This window comes from Vombatus ursinus, unplaced genomic scaffold (assembly GCF_900497805.2).
Source record: "Vombatus ursinus unplaced genomic scaffold, bare-nosed wombat genome assembly UNPS02014798.1, whole genome shotgun sequence".
In the NCBI taxonomy this organism is placed as follows: Eukaryota; Metazoa; Chordata; class Mammalia; order Diprotodontia; family Vombatidae; genus Vombatus; species Vombatus ursinus.
In genome coordinates, this window is record NW_020954576.1 from 34,346,740 (window position 1) to 34,365,481 (window position 18,742).

At 35.0% G+C, this 18,742-nt stretch overlaps 1 protein-coding gene across 1 annotated transcript in view; it reads right to left on the minus strand.

The window, feature by feature from the left end:
• SPATA17 (spermatogenesis associated 17) overlaps positions 1-18,742 on the minus strand; it is a 259,479-nt gene that overhangs the window by 225,810 nt on the left and 14,927 nt on the right. Inside the window, exons 2-3 of the mRNA XM_027871578.1 lie at positions 13,660-13,749; positions 12,523-12,604 (exon numbers count right to left, since the gene is read on the minus strand). Coding sequence (XP_027727379.1) covers positions 12,523-12,604; positions 13,660-13,749 — 172 coding nt within the window. The remainder of the gene's footprint in view (positions 1-12,522; positions 12,605-13,659; positions 13,750-18,742) is intronic.

The following is an 18,742-nucleotide window of genomic DNA, read 5'->3' on the forward strand; positions in this document are numbered from 1 at the left end:
GATAGATAGATAGATAGATAGATAGATAGATAGATAGATAGATAGATACACACACATATCTGTGTGTGTGTGTGTGTGTGTGTGTGTGTGTGTGTGTGTACATAAAGAAAGAAAGAGAGAGAGAGATTCCAGCAGATTCCAGAAACCTAAAGTCTCCCATCACTTCAACATCATGCCTCTGGGCCAAGTACCTGTTTTCTGTTTTCTGTTTTTTCCCCCAAGCATTGTGTAGTTATACTTTGAAGACAATCTCACTTATCTTTATACTTCCATTGAGCTTCATTCAAAGCTCTGCACCATGCTTTTCCCCTTTAGTTCCTAGATTTCTTCAAATGACTATATCTTCATAATAGGCAATACTGCTCAGCAATCCTCACCCCCAATCTTTTACATATCTCCTATTCATTTTTAATTAAGTACATTGTTCCAGAGTCATAATACAAGTTATAATCCTGTCAGTATCTCAATGTAATACCTCTCAGTTCAAATTTGCCTCCTTGAATTAGGATCTCTAATTCATTTTGATTATTACTTATTGATTATATATTTCTATATAGATATTTGAGGCCATGGGTCTTATTACTGACTCCTTTCTTGAATTTTTTTTCTCCTTTGAACTTCTGTGTATCACTATTACTATTCTTACATTAGATTTACTCTGTATAGTATCTAGTTTGGTAGATATACATAGGCAGTTTTCTCCCTCCTCTTTCCTTCTCAGTTTAAGCCTCTTTCATTTAGCATTACAAGACTACAGAGAAATATATTTTTTATCAGACCTTTTTTCAGAATATGCCATCCCTGCCCAGGAACTTGACATTATTATGTTTTAAGTAATGGTCCAGAAATTCAAATCCAATTTTCAGGCACACTTTTCTTAATGAGTTGTCAATTTCTCTAATCTGTCTTTTTTGTCTGAAGCCCTTCCTTTGATTGGCAAATGGCAGCTGGATCCCAAAGACCTTATACCTCTTGCACATGACTATTTAAGCATCTACTGTTGAATAATCTACTGTTACTGGCTAGCTAGTTCCTCCTCAAAGACGGTAACTTTGTGGAAGTTGTAACTTGAGATTTTGCAAAGGATTGCTGAGCAGGATGGTTCTTAATGAGATAAAAGAAACAAAAAAAAATAGGGATCAAGTAGTTTCACCTTCTCTCGACTGTCCATCACTTTCCTCCTATATCTTCCATAAGCAAGGATTCTAGCACTTACCTGATCTTCCTCTTGCTCCCAACATAATACTGAAATGCCTTGTTTATGGCCCTCAGCTTTTATCATTTGCTTTAACTCACACTAGAATTTTCCTTCCTGACAATAATATTACAGGATCTTACACTCTTTTACAGTCATTCTCAGTTACTTTGTGTTTGTTTCTTTGACATGAATTTTCAAAATCTGATACTCACAAATTCCAAGTTCTGGTACACTAATCTCTTTATATATTCTCCTTGCAACAAAAGTGTCTTCTTGGGTCTCTCATCTCACTCAATCCAACTTCTTTAAAGTTTCAGGATACAGAATCCTGCCTATCCTGTCTCTGAACTCTAAAATCTGTTCTACAACTTCTGTCATTTCTACTTAATGAATACTCCCTCTGATAGGAGTGGTACTTGAGCTCAGCTTTGAAGGAAGCTAGAGATTATAAAAGGTAGAGCTAAGGAGGGAGTTTATTCCAGGTCTAGGGAGATAGCCTGTGCTAAACTATAGGCATAAGATAGAGTTGTGTGTAAGTAACAAAAGGAAGACCACTCTGGCTGGATTCTAAAGCACATGACAAGGATTTAAGTTTAATAAGCCTGGAAAGATGTCAGTTGAAAGCAAATTATGAAGGGCTTAAAAAAAAAACTAAACAGATTAATTAGCATTTGATGCAAGAGACTAAATAATCTTGGAACTTGTTGAGCAGGAGAGTGACAAGTCAAACTTGTATTTTAGGGATCTCACGTTGACAGTTGTGGTGGGCGGAATGGACTGGAGAAAGGAAAGACTTGGGGAAATGAGACCAATAAGGAAACTATTACATCTATAGAGGGAAGATGTTAGGTGAAGAGAGAGAAGGGAATAGATGTTAGAGATGTAGTGGTAGAATCAATAAGATTTGGCACATGTGGACGGAGGGAGAATAAGGAATCAGAATGACTCCAAGCATGGACGGCCAAAAGGATGGTGTTACCCTCAACAAAAGAGGGGAGGTTTTGGTAGGAAAGATGAGTCTTTTTTCAATATGTTGAATTTGAAATGCCTATGGGATATCCTTTCTGAAATATTCAGTAGGTAGTTGATGTCAGTACCAGAATCTAGAAGGAATAGGACAGAGCCTTGTAGTATACACACAATTAGGGGGCAGGACATGGATGATGATCAGACAAAGGAGACTGAGAAAGAGAAGTTAGATAGGTAAGAGAATCAAAAGAGAAAAGGTGGCAGTTAGATGGCACAGTGGAAAAAGCCTTGGGCCTGGACTCAGGAAGATCGTGGTTCAAATCTAGCCTTTGATCTAGCTATGAAACTTTGGGTATGTCACTTAACCTCTATTTGCCTCAGTTTTCTCAACTTCAAAAATGGGGATCATAATAAATCCTATCTCATAGGGTTGTTGTGAGAATCAAATGAGGTATTTGGAAAGTTCTTAGCACAGTGCCTGGCATATAGTAAGTACTTAATAAATGTTCATTCCTTTCACCCAACAAAAAACTAGAGAGAGTAGGCAGGAGGAAAGGGTAGTTTAGTTAACAGTGTCCAATACATCAGAAAGATCAAGAAAGGATTGAGAAAAGACCATCAAATTTAACTTTGAAGGGAGCAGTTTTAGTTGAGCAATGAGATCAGAAGCCAGACTGCAAAAAGTTGAGAAGTGAATGAGAGGGGAGGTAGTAGAGATAAAGTATAAATGTTTTACCCTCCACCCAGGGGTTTGATTAAGAAAGGGAGAGATATAGAATGAAAGCTTCAGGGCATATGGTATAATCAAGTAAGAGAGTTTTGTTTTGTTTTGTGTTTTAAAGATAAGGAAGAGCTAGGAAAATTTATAGGCAGGAAGGAAGATGAGACAATCAAATATTAGCTTCCTCACTCTCTTAAATCATAAAGGAATCAGAACTGTTAAGGTGCAGACTGACCAAATTTGTGTTAACTTCTGTGCCAAGGACAAGTTAAGAAGGAGGTACCACTAGATATATAAGACCTCATGGGAGTACCAAAACATACTAGAGATATGCTGAACCTGTTTTTCTGTTTAAAATGGGAGTGTCTTACCCACAATATATCTAAGTCCACAATTCTTTTTCTGATCTTGACTCAATTACCCAGCCAATATGATGTAATAGAAAAAGTACTGTATTATGCATCAAGGAATTTGTACATTTTCCATTTTACAGATGTAGGAAAGAGAAACTGTGACTTGCACATAGCTCTTTTGGTGGTAGAACTAGATCTAGAAATTAAGAATGCCAACTCTAAAATTCAATGAATTCAATAACTTTATTCCAGTGACTTTGATTTTGTTTCATGTTTAGATTTCAACCTGGTAACCTGACCTTGATTCCCGCATTCTTGCTTTTGTTTCTGCTTAACCCCACTAAAGCTGCTCAGAGAGAACGGCCTGAGTCCTTTTGCTGTCAGAGACTTTGTTGTTGCCAATTACCTATTAGTTAGCACTGCTAAAAATCAGTGCTATAACCTACAAATCACAGGATAACTGTGATGAGGGCAAAATCAAAGGAAAAAAAAGTTAGAACTTATTAAATAAGACTGGCATAATAAATTAATTCAAGGACCTAGTCCTTTATCAATATTGAAGCCTCTAATTGTGACAAAATTGAAAGTCACTCTGAGCAGTCAATTAAATGAATGACCTGCTTCTAGAAGTGATTCCCTGAAAATGGGGATATTTCTGGGACAAATTACAGTTGGGCAAAGGAAAATGATTAAGTGAATAGGAACCATCAAAAAAATGGTATGAGGGATTTAAGAAAGGAAAGATCATTTTTGGCTGGGGGGAAGACAACCAGGAAAGGCTTCACATATTCATAGAACTCATTGATGAAAGGAATTTCTGAGGTTATCTAACCAGACCTATACTGTAACAGGAATTCCACCAAGCTATCACAGACAAATGTACGTCTAGCCTTGGCTGGAAGATGTTTCATTCATCACCTAAGGCAGTTCATTTCAGACAATTCCGAAACAAATTTAATTCTTTTTCCTTATGTCAGCCCTTTCAAATGTTTGAAATGATAATAGGTGCATTGTCATTCCCCTTCCCCCATCCCCAACCAAGAACCAATATTTTCCTGAGGCTAAACGTCACCAATTCCTTCAACTGAATCATATGGCAAGGTCTCTAGTCATGTTACCATCCAAATCACCCTTCTTTAGATGGCCACAAACTTATCAATGCCATTATAAAAATGGGGTACCCAGAAATGAAGACAACACTCAAGATGTTTGGCACAGAGACATACCTCCAGCCCTTTCCTCAAGTAGGGAAAATGACCTACATTTTGAGTCCACATTGGTATTAGTTGGTACTGGCAGAACCACAAACATAGCACACTTTTGTAGGCCAGTGGAAAATTCTCCTTTGGCCTACATACTTATTGGAATTGAGGTTCTTAGTGTTTTCTGGCTCTCTCTATCATCTCTTGTGGTCAATTCTCCTGGCTAATTGTTAATCTATCCCCTGTACCATAGGGTTTGGTTACTAGGAATTTCTTAGAAAGGAACTGTATTATGGGCATTTCTTCCTTTTTATGGGGCTTTCTTTTGACTTTTATTTTGGATCAGACAGATACATGCTTTCAAACTAAACTTCATTTGATGTGCAAATAAGTAGATCCCTCACCAAAACCTAATATGAATGGTAGGTGCCTTCAGCGAATGTCTGCAAGAAATTTTTATGCAGAAATACAACTTTGTCGCTTCTTACTTCTTCCTTTCTCTTCTCTTCTCTCACCACTTGACAAACCTCAGATTCTTTCTGCCCCTGTCTTATCTCTTCACTGTCTCATAGAGAATGTGGCACCTGAGCTGAGCCTTGAAGGAAGAGATGGATTTCAACAGTCACAAATGAGGGTTAAGTCCATTCCAGGCAAAGGGCATAGTATCCATGAGCAGTGACCAAAGAAGGTAGGATGAGATGGGGAAACAAATAGTCCACTTTGATTAGAAAGTAAAATATGTAGAGAAAAAAGTGTGAAATATGTCTGGACTGAAGATATATTAGGAAATTGTTAGCATAAGAATAATGGTTGAAGCTGGAGTAGATAAGCTCTAATGGAGATTACACTGATTCCAGTTGTGTGTATATTCTCTTCACACCTTCTTATCCTTTTCAATATTTATTGATGTTTTCTCATGTATCCTCCATAGAGGATCAACCCAATTCCCTAGAGTTATTACTCTCGTTTTCTTAGCATTTTGGTTATACTGAACTATTATTCAGGCTATGCTTTTATTGTCTCTCAATCCCACTACATAATTGGTTTACCTCCGTTTTGTAATAATGTTTTTTATTCTACTTCATCATTACCAAGGCATCCCTTATCACATGGTACCCTTAGCAGGAGTTTTTCCATCATCCTTTGTGTTACTTGTCATTTTAATTTTCCACAGTTTGTGAGGCTCCATAATTCAAACCCACATACCATCACTGGAGAAATGTTGACATTGAAAGGATAAACTATTGTAGCATTGAGCACTTCACGATCATTTGAAACACTATACTATGTTCCATGTGCAATCTAATCTGATACTTATTCAATTTTGAATCCTGGTAGGTGTCCATCTGGAGCATTTGACCAAGATATGCATCTTATTGGACTCTTTTAATAGACTCATCTAAGCCTGTATGATAAACTGGACAAGAAATATTTTTCCATTACTTTAATTTTCTAGTATGGACAATTTCTTTTGCATGGCTATAAATTAAAGCAATGCTTTGTGGTATGATGGTACTCAGGTAAGTTAGTATGTCATTTAAAAATAACAACATTTGGAGACTCTCCCCATCAAAAGGGAATCCTTCTGTTTAGACTTCATGTAGTACATTTTTCATGGCACCAGGGAACATCATCAGTGAAAACATATCTTTGAGAGCACCAGAGATATGTCCTTAAGCCTGTGTTGTTCAACATTTTTCTCAATAACTTGGATGCAGGCATAAATGGCATGCTTATCCAATTTTGCAAATGACATTAGGCTCAAGAGAGCTAACACATTGACCAACAGAATCAAGATCCAAAAGTGACTTGTCAGGGTAGAAAAATAGGTTGACTCTTAACGAGATTAAATTTCTTTGGAGTAAATGTAAAGCTTTATATTTGGGTTTGCAAATGTCAACTTTACAAATATAGGGTTGAAAACGTATAATTGTGAATAGATTGCGATTTTACTGAACTTCAAACTCAATATTAGCCAATAGTTTGACACAGTAGCCAAAAATAAAAACAAAAACAAAAAGCCCTAACCTTAAGCTATATTGATCAAAGCATAGAGTCTAAAAGTAAGGGCATAATAGTCAACTTGTACTCTCCCTGGTCAGAAAATGTCAAAAGCATTTTTTTCAATTCTGGATTAGACATCTTTGGAATATCCCTGACAGTCTAGGGTGGGTATGGAGAAGAGGGATCAGGAAAGTAGGGGGAATGTACATCATGCTATTTGAGGGTCAATTGAGGGGACTGGTAATTTATAGCCTGGAGAAGAGAAGACTTAAAGAGGTCATGATAAATATTGTCAAGCATTTGAAGGGCTGGCATTTGAAATAGGGATTAGACTTATAGGACAGGACAGAAGTAGCAGAAAGGTAGATTTCAACTGAATATAAGAGTTCTTCTAACAAGTAGAGCTATTCCAGAGAGGAATGTGCTGCCTCATAAGCCACTTATGAATTTTATAGAAGGAATTCATGTTTCAGGTAAGGCTTAGGCAGATGACCTTTGAGGTCCCTTCCATATCTGAGATTCTGTAACTCTGATAGTTGCACTTTTTTACTATTCAGAAATTTATTAAGAAAAGATTTAAAGAGGATTTTAAAATGACAAAAGACCTCCAAAGAAATTATAACGGGTAAACCTCTTTCTCCTTAAATTTCAGTTTCATTTAAAATCCTTTATCATTTATGGAAGTGTTCATCACTCTACAATAAATTATAGAAAGGTATATAAATCATTATATTCATTCAATGGAATAAAAACCTAAACTAATACTTAAGCAAAATGATTAGGAGAATCCTTCAAATTCATGCCAAGGGTGGGATTAAATTAGTGTTATCTTTGACCCTCTAATCTCCCTTACCTCGTTTCCCCAATCAGTAGCCAAGTCTTGTCCACCTTACCTTTAACAACATCTCTTGTATCAGTCTCCATCTCTGCTTACAGGGTCAACAACATAGTTCAGGTCCTCCTCACCTCTAGCATGGACTATTGCAACAGTCTCATTATTGGTCTCCCTGACTCAAATCTTCCCTTGCTTCAATCTATCCTCCTCACAGCTGCAAAAGTGATTTTCCTAAAGCAAAGGTCGAAGCATGTCACTGCTCTACCCAACAAACTCCAATGGCTCCTTATTACCTCTAGGATCACTTAAAAACTCCTCTGTTTAGCACTTAAAGTCCACCACAACCTGCTCCCAGTTTACCTTTCTAATCCAACAGAGTTGGTTCTAATGCCAGTACCTTGTTTGTTCAAGCTCGGCGTTGGGACAAAATGAAGCACTTGCAAGTCATTGAACAATTAACCAAAGGAGGCTTATTTTGCCCTAACATAGCAAGAATATGTAGCAAGGATACAGTGGCACTTAGATTCTCTGGAGGTTCTCCATCCCTCATCTCCATATGGAAATATATCTAGTTAAAAGGGCAGAATAGGGTGATTCCTATGGTCTTCAGACATACACCAAGTGTGCTCCCTCTCCCCTCAAGAAGAGCCCAGATTCCATGTGAGTAGGACTTTTGTAATGCCCTTAGGAGACCAGGAAACATTTTGGTTTGAAAAGTTATAGGAATGGTGAATAGAGCCATAGTGAAATAGAGTAAAATCCCCTTTCTAGGAGCATTCACAGAATTGATTTGATTATGTTAGCAGAAATGGAAAGGTGGGAGGGTGAGGGCAGAAGGACAGGCAGCAAGAAAGTTGGTGAGGTCCCAAGTAGTGAGTTGAAGGACTGATGGAAATAATCCTAGACATAGTAGGCAACTATAGTGAGAATCCATTAGTAATCCTGCCTTAAGGCAAGAAGTCCCAGGAACAAAAGAGTAGCTTAAATTTTTAAAGAGTCTTTGCTTCTCCAGTGTCTAGCACAGTGACTGGCACTTAATAAACAAATATGTTGATTGGCTAATTGAAATATAGAATTCTATTCATTAACTTACTAAGGCATTTTGCCTCTTGCTTAAAACCATGTATAGTTTGGATGATATGAACTGGAAAAGAAATGAGAGCTGAGGAGTAGATACTTGTAAAGAAAATTAACAGCCTAGCATAAGAGGTACAAAACTTTAGCCAAGTAGCAGACTTCTTGAACATCAGAATAGACCAAACAAAGGTTAATGACTCTGTGAAAAACAGTCAAAAGACTGAAAAAGTAGAAGAAAATATAAGATATCTCATATAAAAAATAACAGACCTGGAAAACACATTAAAGAGAAATAAATTAAGAATGACTAGACTACCTGAAAGCCATGATTAAAAAAGAAATCATGAAGGAATACTACCTAGATCTCTAGGAACCAGAGGTCAAAGTAAAAATAGAAAGAATTCACCAAATATCAACAGAAAGAAATCCCAAGTAGAAATTCCAAGGAACATCAAAGGCAAAATTCAGAGCTTTCAGGTCAAAGAAAAAAAAATATTTCAAGGAGCCAGGAAAAAAAGTGTTCTAGTATAGAGGAATCATAGTCAGTATCACATAAGATCTAGCAACTACAACTATAAAGAAGTGGAAAGTATGAAATACAATATTCCAAAAGGCAAAAAAGGCTTATATCCAAGAATTATTCATCCAGAAAAACTGGAGGGGGAAAATGGACCTTTAATGAAATGGGGGACTTCCAAGCATTCCTGATGAAAAGAATTCAATTGAGTAGAAACCTTGAAATACAAACATGAAAAGGCAAATTCAAGTGAGCAATCAGGAAAAATCAGGAAAAGATAGAGTGTTTACATTCTAATGTGGGGAATAAGATAAGCATCCCAGTAAGGGCAGCTAGATAGCACAGTGGATAGAGGGCTGGGCCTGGATTCAAGAACACACATCTTCCTGAGTTCAAATCTGGCCTGAGACACTCAATAGCTGTGTGACTCTGGGCTAGTCACTTAACCCTGTTTGCCTCAGTTTCCTCATCTGTAAAATGACCTGGAGAAGAAAATGACAAACCACTGCAGTATCTTTGCCAAGAAAAGTCTGAATGGGGTCATGAAGAATTGGATAAGATTAAAAAACAACTGAACAACCACAAAACCAGCTGCATGGTATGGTGGATAGAGTTCTGGGTCTAAAGTTAGGAAAACTCATCTTCCTGAGTTCAAATCTGGCCTCAGACACTTGCTAGCTCTGTGACCCTGGGCAAATTACTTCACCCTATTTGCATCAGTTCCTCATCTGTAAAATGAGCTAGAGAAGGAAATGGCAAACCACTCCAGTATCTTGGCCAAGAAAACTCCAAACAGGGTCATGAAGAGTCAGACACAAGTGAAAAGTGAATCAACAAAAAACAACAACCAGAACAATAAGGTCATCAGAGGTTATAGAGGAAGTCAAATTAGATGGAGGGCCTGGGAATGATTTTATTGTATTTTTATTTTATTAAAAGAAAGGAGAGGAGAAAGAGGAAAGTATACACTATTGATGAAAAGGGAAGGCATAAGGGGGACTGTTTTATTTCTCATAATCAGGAAGTACAAGTGGAAGTCTATACAAATGATGAAGCAGAAGAAGTAGCTATCAGCTGAACCTCATTTTCATTTGAACTAATCAAAGGAAATTGGAACAAACATAGACATAAAAAGCCTGGTGGAAAAATACATTCAATTCAACAGAGGAAAAGAGGGATAAAGGAAGAGAGAAAAGGGAGAATAAGAAAAAGGGTAGTTCTAGGGAGGAATTAGTCATAAGCAAAACCAACCTTAATTTAGAGTAAAGATCACGAAGAGAAGTTCAAAAGCAAAGGATGGGAAGGTAAGAACCTTTGATTGGAAGTTGGGTGAAGAAGTAGAAACTGTTTGCATCAAGCATAGAACATTGGCATTAAGCGCACTACTGTTCCATACTTCTTCTCTATAAAGAGGGGATTTAAAGCAAAGAAAGAAAAGGCATAAGAAAATAGGTTGGAGGAAAATATTTAAAATTAAAGGTTTTGTTCAGGTAAACGAAATGTAGCTAAGATTAGAAGGGAAACAGTTAATTAGGAGAAGAGGGAGTCTACAGCAGGTTTCTCTGACAGAGGTCTCATTTCTAAGATGTATAAGGAGATGATTCAAATAAAAATAAGAGCCATTTCCCAAATGATAAATGGTCAAATTGACGGTTCTCAAGGGGAGACATCTAAGTTCTCTAGAGCCACAAAATTAAAAAAATATTAATGGAAAAATGCTCCAAATAATTTATAATTAAAGAAATACAAATTAAATCAATTCTGAGGCTTCACACAACCTGTCAGATTGACAAAGTTGACCCCTGGAAAAATGAAAAATTGAAATCTTGGAGAGGCAGCTGGAACACAGGCACATTGATGCACTTCGTAGGTATAAATTGGTACAGTCATTCTGGAAAGCAATTAAGAACTATGCCCTAAAAGTTACTAAATTGTGCATAACTTTCACCCATTAATATAACTAGTAGGTCTGTACTCCAAAAAGGTCAAAGAAAGAGGAAAAATCCCATATGTATAAAAATATTTGTAGTTGCTTTTTTGTGGTGGCAAAAAAACCTGGAAACTAAGGTGTGGCACACATCATTTAGGGACTGGCTGAACAAATTACTGTATAAAAGTGTAAGATAGTATTGGGCTTTAAGAAATGAAGAAAAGGATAGTTTCAGAGAAACTTGGGAAAAGATGTAGGGACTGATTCAGAGTGAAGTGAGTAGAACCTGAATAATTTATACTATAACATCAACATTGTATAAACAAACATTTTGAAAGACTTAAGAACTCTGATCAACACAATTATGGATTGTGACACCACAGGATTGATGATGAATACTACTCTCCCTCCTGACAAAGAGATGATGGACTCATATGCAGAAGAGAAGATCAAATGGTAAAGGAATGAGCATTTATAAAGCACCTATGTGTCAAGCACTGTGCTAAGAGCTTTTTACAGATATTATCTCATTTGATCCTCACAACAAGTCTGAAAAGTGGTAGCTGTTATTATCCCTATTTTATAGTTGTGGAAACTGAGGCAAACAGTTATTAAGTGACTTGCTCAGAAATACACAGCTAGTCAGTGTCTGAGGCTGGATTTGATCTCAGGTCTTTATGATTCTAGCCATAGTGCGCTATCCACTGTGTGATCTAGTTATCAGAATGAGACATATTTTTGGACATGGCCAATATAGGAATTTATTTTGCTTGACTATTCTTTCTTACAAAGGTTTTGCTTTTCTCTTTTCTAGAAGGGATAGGGTGGAAAGAGGAAAAAAATAAATGCTTGATAATTTTCAAAAATTAATTTTAAAAAGGATAGCTAGAACTTATTTATAATGAATTACATTAAAGAAATCTACATTCCAGAATCTAGAGTTGTTGTATGACAACTTCTATGTTGTTACCTACGAAGTATTAGGATCTTCCTCCAAGTAGTACTTCACATGGTTTATTAGCATGTTCTAAAATCCCCTTGTTATATGTGAACACATTTTATTTAGTCATCTGCTTATTTTTTATTTTCCTTCTCTGTGCATTTTTATTTCTGTCAAAAGACAATAATTTGGCTTAGATGCAATTAATCAAGAACAAATGAAGAACAAATTAAAAACTATTGTAATAGAAAATATTAACAAATTGAAAAATTAGTGAAGCAAGCAACTTATTAAAAAAACCTTCCAATTATGTGTTCAGGAAAAAAATATATATATATATATATTTTTTTTTCTTAATTTCTTAAGCCTCTTAGCTGAGTTTTAAGCTAGTTGCTTATCATACAATGCTGCTATCTTGAACTCCCTTAGGGGAATTAGATGGCTGTGATCTGCTATGTGCCTCAAGGCAAACCTCAAGTATTTCAAGGTTCATTAGGTAAGAAATTTAAACCAATAACATAGAGAACAGTAGAAGATAGAAAAATTGACTCATTTTATTATTTTTAGAATTAAATTAAAGTAAGGAATATCAACCCCAAACTGCCCATATTCTCTCTTTAGGTAAATTTATGTAACTATTCAATGTCATATATAAATTTTCAAGAAAGGTGGTATGATCACAGATTTTGTTAATTTTAAACTTAGTACATAAGACAACAGTCACTGAGTTACACTCTTTCGGATAATTTAAAAGATGATTTAATTTATGCAGTTACCTTCACCATTTGTCGATACTGTTTTCTTCCCATATAACCTCTCCACCATTTCTGTATAATTGTCATCATTTTGTTTAAATACCTGAAATGTTAATCATGAGATGATTTAATTTTTTAAAAGTTTTCAATAATTTTTTTTGGTAAAAAAAAAACTCATTGCTAAAACACTCAGAGTGTTTCAGAGTGTTGTATAATATTGACATTAAGAGATGTATAGAGTCATCTCTGGGGTGGAAACCATTTTGTTTTTAAGGCAGGAGAATTTCTTTATCCTTTCTCCACAGTCATAGCACCATAATGCCAGACCATGATAGCAGTAATGACATAGTATTGGTAATACAGACTCTAAATCCCATTCTACTCCTCCAATTCTCTCTACATCCCTTTTCACTATCCAACATGGAGGAGAGAATTGAGACAACCTGTGTTCACTTAAGAACTACTCTTCCTTTGGCAAGACTCCCATGGAGTCAGACCAGATTTCCAGATAGAGTAGTGAAATCATAAACTGTCAATTTTAAATCACAAGTACTGTAGTCAATTAGTTACACTAAATTATGTAATTTAAATGATCATGTAAATTATATGACATTAACTTCATCATTTGCCAAATATAATTAAGATTTTTGAAGGCTGTTTGTAAGTAGAAAATGTCAGTATTCATATTAAAGTCTATTGACATTTCACCTACAACACATAACTACAATGAATACTATAATTAATGCTTCCATCTTTATCCAGATAGCCAGTCAGTTTGTCCCACTGAGTTTTCAACTTCTAGAAATTATTGGATAGTCTTATATGACTTCATCTATTAGTTATACAATTCATCTACTGTCCATCATTCTTGCTATATGACCTACCCAACAGTGACAAACTGCCTCTGATAAATCTGCCATTTGTGGATTGCTAAAGTTCCTCAGTATGTCAAATCAATACACTTAGTTCTTTTAATGAGGAAACATCTTCAATATTAATATTTATTATTTTTCTAAAAAGAATATTTTCTAGTTTACTCTTCATGTCAATTTTAAAGGTTTAAAAAAGCCAAATAATTGCACGTTTCCAAAGATATATATATATATATATATACTTTATATGAAATAACTGAAATATCATTGGCAAAAATCAATATACCTGATATAGGCTCGTACTTGACATCCTCGAAACCAGCTCTGTATTTTAACTGCAGCCTTATATTCTTTTTTTCTATATTCATCTACAAACCTGAAAACATTGTTTTAAAAAGCATTCCATTAGTAATGGACATTTTAGTTTTAACATGTCAGTCTGTTAAACTTAATCTTTACTTTCTTTCATTAAAATAAAAACAATTCAAATGTCATTTTTAATAAAATTAAAACACTAAGTAAAGAAAGCATTTCAAATATCACATATTTCAAAATGAATCTTCTAAGAGGTCATCTGCTTTCAACAACTTTGCTTTTTCATTTTTATAATCACCTTTTTTGCAACTAATTAATTTATAAATATTTTTATCATGGAATAGAAATGAATATAGTATTATTCTTTTAGGATACCAATATGGATGTAATTAGGAACAAATTCTTTATCTCCAGATAGCTTGATTTTTCTGTTTAATTCCTGCAAACAAAATATGAAAGTTATGAATTTCTGCATTTTCCACTCCAGTGACCGAGTCAACTACTCCTAAATAAAATAAATCTATTACATAATGTCAGTCTAAATATAATCCTAAAAAAGGCCACTGAAGTTAAATGAGAAAGAAGTCAATGTTCTGATACTTATGAAGAATGTACTTAATAATCATATGTTGATTAAAATTGGAGAGTTTTAATTATCGTCTTAATTTTATTCACCATTGACATACCTACCCAAGCAAGCATTGTAGAATTATTCTGGCCACAACATAGTAAGCTAATGGATAATTCCTATGTTCCCCCAAGTAATCCCTGTCACCCAAATATACATCAGGAAATTGATTACTCCCATTTAGATAGCTATTTTCTAAGTTAGAGAAGGTAAGAAAGGTCAGAAAGTTGTAAACCATGCTTAACTCATTTCCACCTGCTTTCTCCCCCCCCCCCACACACACATCCTGGGTTTCCTTTTTTTTATTAAAATTCTTTTTTAATTCTTGTTCTATTTATCTAGCACCTAAGCACCCAATTAGATAAAAAGACTTGGTTTGACAGGGTGGAAACAATGAAATAAATACTGATTTCAAACTTAACTTTTAATCTCTAGGGAATGAAGCAGGCCTATTTTACCGAAAACAAAAGTAAAGCAATCTAGCAGCCTGGATTTTTGATGATTTATCCTCAGTGGACAAATTTAATTCATTCATTCATTAATGCCCCCACCCCTAATCTACATTGAGCTACTAATAGGATAATTCATAAACTGATTCAAAGCTTATTTATTGCTTGGGATCCTGGAAGTCTTGGGGAAAGAGTCCTCTAGCCCACTTTTGATGCATTTGGGATATAAGGAGACCAAACATTTTAAACTACTTTGAGTTAGTTTTTCCCAGCTTTGATCTTTCATTCATGGACAGTGGGTTCATATTGGAGACTACAGAGAATCTGGTCACATACCTAGCTTCTAAAATTTTCTCTAATGCCTTAGGGTCTACTCCTATGTTTCAAATCTACTAGTTATTTTAGCCTAAGTGGTACCTGGAATTTGAAAAGGGAGAAGACTGAAATAATGGAAGGAAAGATTCCTTAAGAAATATAGTTCTACATCTTTAAGAGTACAGTAACACATTCCTATTTCAAAATGGCTTCTTTTAGTATGAGTTATTTTCTCAGGCTTCTCATTTTGTCTTCTGGAGGAAACGATTTTTTGAACAGGCCTTAAAAAAGATTCTAGGGAAAAATTTTTCTCTGGGGTTAAGTGATTTAATTTTAAAAAGTAATTCCTAAATCAAGAGGATTGAAGAGAACAATAAAAAAAAAACTTTAAATTCGATTCAGGAAGCTAGAGATAAATGACTTGGTAGTGGTTAAAAAAAAGAATGCTTTGATCACTATATACTGCAAAATACAAATATATTTTCAAGATAAGATACCAATATGAAGCCTAATGGTTTTCCTCTGTAACATAACTTTTTAAGCTATGATGAAAGCAAGAGAAAGGTCAAATAATGGACAGAACTATAACTTATTGGGATGAGCTAATAATGAAGGATGGAGTGATGGCAAAAATGGCAATTCTTATCCTTCTGTTTTCTTTACCAAAGAGAATAATCCATTGACTGGGAAGGAAAGAACAAAAGTAGTTAACCAGAAGCTAAAACCAAGATAAATAGGGAATGTAAAGAAAATACCTAACTGTTCTAAAAGAATTCAAATATCAGGTACAGAAAAACATCATCCCAGGATACTGAAAGTTTTAAAATGATAGATGTGAATGACAAAAATTTTTGGAGAATGGGAGTTGAGCCACAGGACTAGAAAAGGGCAAATGTTCTAATATTCAAAGTATTCTCATATTCAATGTTCTGATATTCAAATAGAGGGTTGGGTTCTTCAATATATATAATGATGAATGTGAGTTTGATTCCTGATAAAACTCTGGAAATCATTACAAAGAGTGGTTGAGATGCAAAAGTTCAATGAAATGCCAAAGGACAGACCATAATATTTTTATACAGTTTTTTTTAAAATATTGGATGTTTTAACTTTTTTTTAAAATCTGAACCTGAGATTTCATTATGAAGAACCTTTCTCTGCCAATGCAGATCAGCAACTACTTTTCACCCTTCAGTTTTAAAGAGCTGCCTGCGGACACTTGACCAGGGTCACAGTCAGTATGTGTAGGAGACAGGGCTTGATCTTAGGTTTTCCTAATTCTAACACCCTCTTTTTATGCACTATTTTATATTGCTTCTCTTTACTTTGGATACTCATAGATAAACTGAGCTGATTGAATAAGCAAGCTATTTCATTTATTGAAGCTATTTCTGTCCTCAGAAATCTTGGATAACATAGGGGTGAAGTAAATAAAAATAAATAAAATACAAGCACATCCATTACATTAATAGGCTTCTCCAAGTAAAAGTAGGCATTAAAATAATTTGGTAGGTAAATTACTGCTAAGTTATAACTTGTCTGCTGACACATGAATTTTATGCACATTTTTCATTTTTCTATTGCTTGAAAAATGTAGTTTCCAGATACTCGGGTTACCACTGGGATATTGAATACTCATACCAATATGTCATGAACTTCTACACTTTTTATGTTTTAAGTGAAAAATGTGGGTAACACTTTATTTTAATGGTATATTAATTAGTGGTAAATTACAATGGAAATCCTATAGCAGTGCATAAAATATGACATCTACATGAATATCAAATAAATTCATTATGATCAGTATTATCACAATGAATACTAAATGAATTAATAATGATGAAAGATCAAAAGAATTACCAGTAGTGTAATAAAACATGAAGAAAAAGCTGGAAGCTTCTAGTCATTTAATCACCAACTAGAAATAAGTACCATAACCCACATAACACTGTATTTGTGAATGTGAATCTTTAACAGTCATAAGTTTACTGAACATAAATATAATAAAAACACAGCTAAACACATACAACTATGTTCACTTACTGATTCAGAACTGGAAAGGAAATTTTGAACTCTCTAGTCTAACCCCCTCATTTTACAGATGAGGAAACTGAAGCCTCGTGAGTGGAAGTGACTTATCCAAGGTCAGACAAGTAAATAGAGACCAGAGTTGGGAATTGAGCCCAGATCTTCTGTCACATAAGGTTAAAAATATTATGATTCTGTTGTTCAGAACACCCTCAAACTGTATGATCATGGACCAAAAAAGAATATTTGGTGCTTAATCAATTTATGAATGTTTACTCAACATTTATAAACATATTTGAGGAATTGTATAAGCCAATTTTGTGTAAAAAAAAGTCATTTTTTTCTTTGTTTCTTTGTTTGTTTTACTGGTTGTTGTTTTTGCCCTTCACCTTAGCCTGGTCTAGGGAAAGAACATCAGACAAGGAAGCAGAAGTTGTGGGATTGTCATGGGCATAGCCCCGAGACTGTGGTTATCACTTCTCTCTGAACCCCAGTTGACTCAATTATAAAATGGAGATAATAATAACTATATTACCTACCTGACAGTGTGGCTTTGAGGAAAGTGTTTTGCAAACTGTAACATAATATAGAAATGTGAGTTATTGTTATTATCAGGGCTTAAATGTTAAATGCCTGAAAGATTCTGAAATTAGTAGTTCCTTAAAGTTAGGAACTATAACTAACCAATATTCTAAACTTTAAGAAATCCCGTAATAGAACTTTTCAGCTCAAAATAACAGAATCTTGGAGTTGAAAGGGATCTAAGAGGTCAATTGTTGACAGTGGCTCAATAGTGACATCTCCCTTTTGGGGGGGACAGGGAGATGTGACCAAGATGCAGCTGGGTCAAGTGACTTGAAATCATTAATGGCTCTCTTTCCACTCAATTCAAACAGTGGGTCTATCCCTTCTTTGATCCTCTTCTTCCCCTGATGTAGTTTTTAAAACCCTTTTTTTTTCTTGCTTAGCTTTCTTCACCAGCATCAGGTCATTGTGAGCCTTAGCACTTTAGATACTATTTTTAAATGACCATACACTATTGCGCATTTGTATTCCTTTGCCTGTCCTATCCTCTGCCTTCTATACACTTTTTTCCTTTACATCTTAAAGTTAGTTGGAGTTCTCTGCACAACCATATCCTCTCTTCAGACAACTCCTCACAGAAATTGTTTCTCTTTGTGTTTTCAGAATTTAATTTTTTTAAAGTGTTCAATCCCTCATAGACTGACTACCTCTGTAATATTTTAGGTTGTGAGATTCTAGCTATTCTTTCTGATTTAGATTTGCTCTCTTAACCCTTCCTCTATCACAATTTCTAAGTTGGAATGGTCATTCCCCTCAAGAATCCTAGCATCCTCATTCTAATCACTAGCTGCTTCTTGGTGAAATCTCATCTGGAATTAAATTTCTCTTTTCTCTACCTTTTAAAAGATGAAGTTATTATTAAGGTAAGTTAGAAAATGATCAGCAGTTTTCCTTTGAAGATAGAGAGAGGGAGGGAAGAAGGAGGAAGAGAAAGGCAAAGAGGAGAAGAAGAAAAAAGAAGAAAAGGAGGAGGAAGAAGTAGAGGAGAAGGAGGAACAGGAAAAAGAGGACCCTATAAGCAGATTAATGAATAAATGAAGTCTCCAATC